This window comes from Nematolebias whitei, chromosome 7 (genome assembly GCF_014905685.2).
Source record: "Nematolebias whitei isolate Nwh7 chromosome 7, NemWhi1, whole genome shotgun sequence".
NCBI classification, from domain to species: Eukaryota; Metazoa; Chordata; class Actinopteri; order Cyprinodontiformes; family Rivulidae; genus Nematolebias; species Nematolebias whitei.
This window is the reverse complement of record NC_056504.1, coordinates 5,376,600-5,378,618: the sequence shown is the minus strand read 5'-3', so window position 1 is coordinate 5,378,618 and position 2,019 is coordinate 5,376,600. Positions and strand designations below refer to the sequence as shown.

At 42.8% G+C, this 2,019-nt stretch overlaps 1 protein-coding gene across 1 annotated transcript in view; it reads left to right on the top strand.

Moving 5' to 3' along the window:
* zc3h11a (zinc finger CCCH-type containing 11A) overlaps positions 1-2,019 on the top strand; it is a gene marked incomplete at its 3' end in the record, with an annotated part of 24,908 nt that overhangs the window by 20,578 nt on the left and 2,311 nt on the right. The window contains 2 exon segments of the mRNA XM_037678564.1: positions 813-952; positions 1,081-1,247. Coding sequence (XP_037534492.1) covers positions 813-952; positions 1,081-1,247 — 307 coding nt within the window.

Genomic DNA, 2,019 nt, shown 5'->3' with positions numbered 1-2,019 from the left:
CATCGACAACAGAAACGTAGATCCGGGGCTTTAAAATCTCCTACAGCTTGGGTTGTTGCTTTGGACGGATCTGAATTAATTACCTGATGAAGGTTGTTTAAATGCTGCTGCTATCGCTCTTTGCACCAAGCTGCTACTCTGTAGAAGAGACGTTCACCTTCGGATGATGTTGTTTCAAGTCCGTTAGTTAATAAGTTAGACGTGGACCGAACTGAACACGATGTACCAAAACGGTTCAGTACACCCACGTGTACCGTTACACCCCTAATATATACGATATATGTTAAAATAAACTACTACTTACTACTTATACTACTATTCCTACTTGGTGGTTTTTCACTTATCGCGGGGCTTCAGGATACGTATCCCACACGATAAACGAGGGACTGCTGTAATGAGTGTCTCACCTGCAGCAGACATCATCAGACAGAAGTTCTCTCGGGTTGGACTCAGTTCTGAAGTAGGTTGCTGTCACTTAAAAACAACTTCAAAGTGAAGTTTCCAAGAGTTTACACCGAACACTGAGTCTGTAATGGTCTAATGGAGCATCTGAAACCTGGAAACTAACGCAGGTAAAAACATGTTTTTATCTGCGTTAGTTTTATTTATTCGTTTGTTTGAACTCACTTTGTCAGCAGGTTCCAGCAGATGGACTCGCTCTGACTGTCGGGAGTCTGCTTTGGTCTCGGTTCAGATCAAACCTTCTGTCTGATGTTCCTCTTGACTCCAAACATCACAATTATCCCTTTACTGTGTCCAGAGGTCATTGGGTTTGTGGGAGTTTCAGTCCGATTTGTCTTGTCTGCTTTTAGTGCGGCCTAAACTGAACGTGAGACCGTCTGTGATAAAGCCGGGTCCGAAGACAAGAGGGTCAGAAAGTTCTGCTGTGGCTGCTGTTAAACCTCTGAACAACACAGATGTTCAGGAGGGGGACACCTGCACTCACTCACAGGTAGGCGTGTCAGTCTGTGTCCATCAGGTTGTGTTGAGGACGAGGTCAGCAGTCCGCTGATGTTTGGATTAATGTGAGGTATCAGTAATTTTTATACAGAAAATGAGTTGGCTTTGTCTTCTTCTCAGGTGCTCCCGACCTCAAACACAGAGGCTCAACTGATGTCTGCGCTGACCCGTAGTCCCAGCACTCTGGACTCTGGTCCTCCAACAGAGGACCTTCAGACAGTCCCCGTCTTCACTCAGAACCAGAAAACCAAACCAGCTGTCAGAGAATTTTGTACAGTCCCTCAAAGGTAAACACTAAAGACACCTTTAAATCTTTACATCATCTTCTTTCAGCTTTTCCCTCTTCAGGGGTCTCCACCAGTGGTGGGTGGACCGATCCAAATATCGATAATATCGATGCTAGGGATGCGCGATATTATCGGCATGGTGTCGGTATCGGCCAATATTAACATTAAATTTCAATATCGGACATCGGCCATCCCATTAAAATACAGTGAGGAAAACAAGTATTTGAACACCCTGCGACTTTGCAAGTTCTCCCACTTAGAAATCATGGAGGGGTCTGAAATTTTCATCTTAGGTGCATGTCCACTGTGAGAGACATAATCTAAAAAAAAAAAATCTGGACATCACAATGTATGAATTTTTACAAATAATTATTTGTGTGTTACTGCTGTAAATAATTATTTGAACACCTGTCAATCAGCAACAGTTCTGGCCCTCAAAAGACCTGTTGGTCCACCTCTAAAAAGTCCACCTCCACTTATTCTAAATTAGAAGCAGCTGTTTGAGGTCGTCAGCTGCATAAAGACACCTGTCCACCTCTTCTCTGTTGTTCTCTGAAGTTTAGGGCTCTTATCATCTCCCTAATTGACATTAGAACACAAAACATCAACAATAACATGGTTGTGTTGTTATTTTTGCTCAAAAAACATTATCTAGGCTGAGAGATAAATGCTTAACTGGTCAATAATATCCTTTACAGCTTACTTACCTCTACCATGCAGCCTCTACTGTAGAAAAGGGCAGCAAACTTTTAACAACAAAGTTTGTGACTGT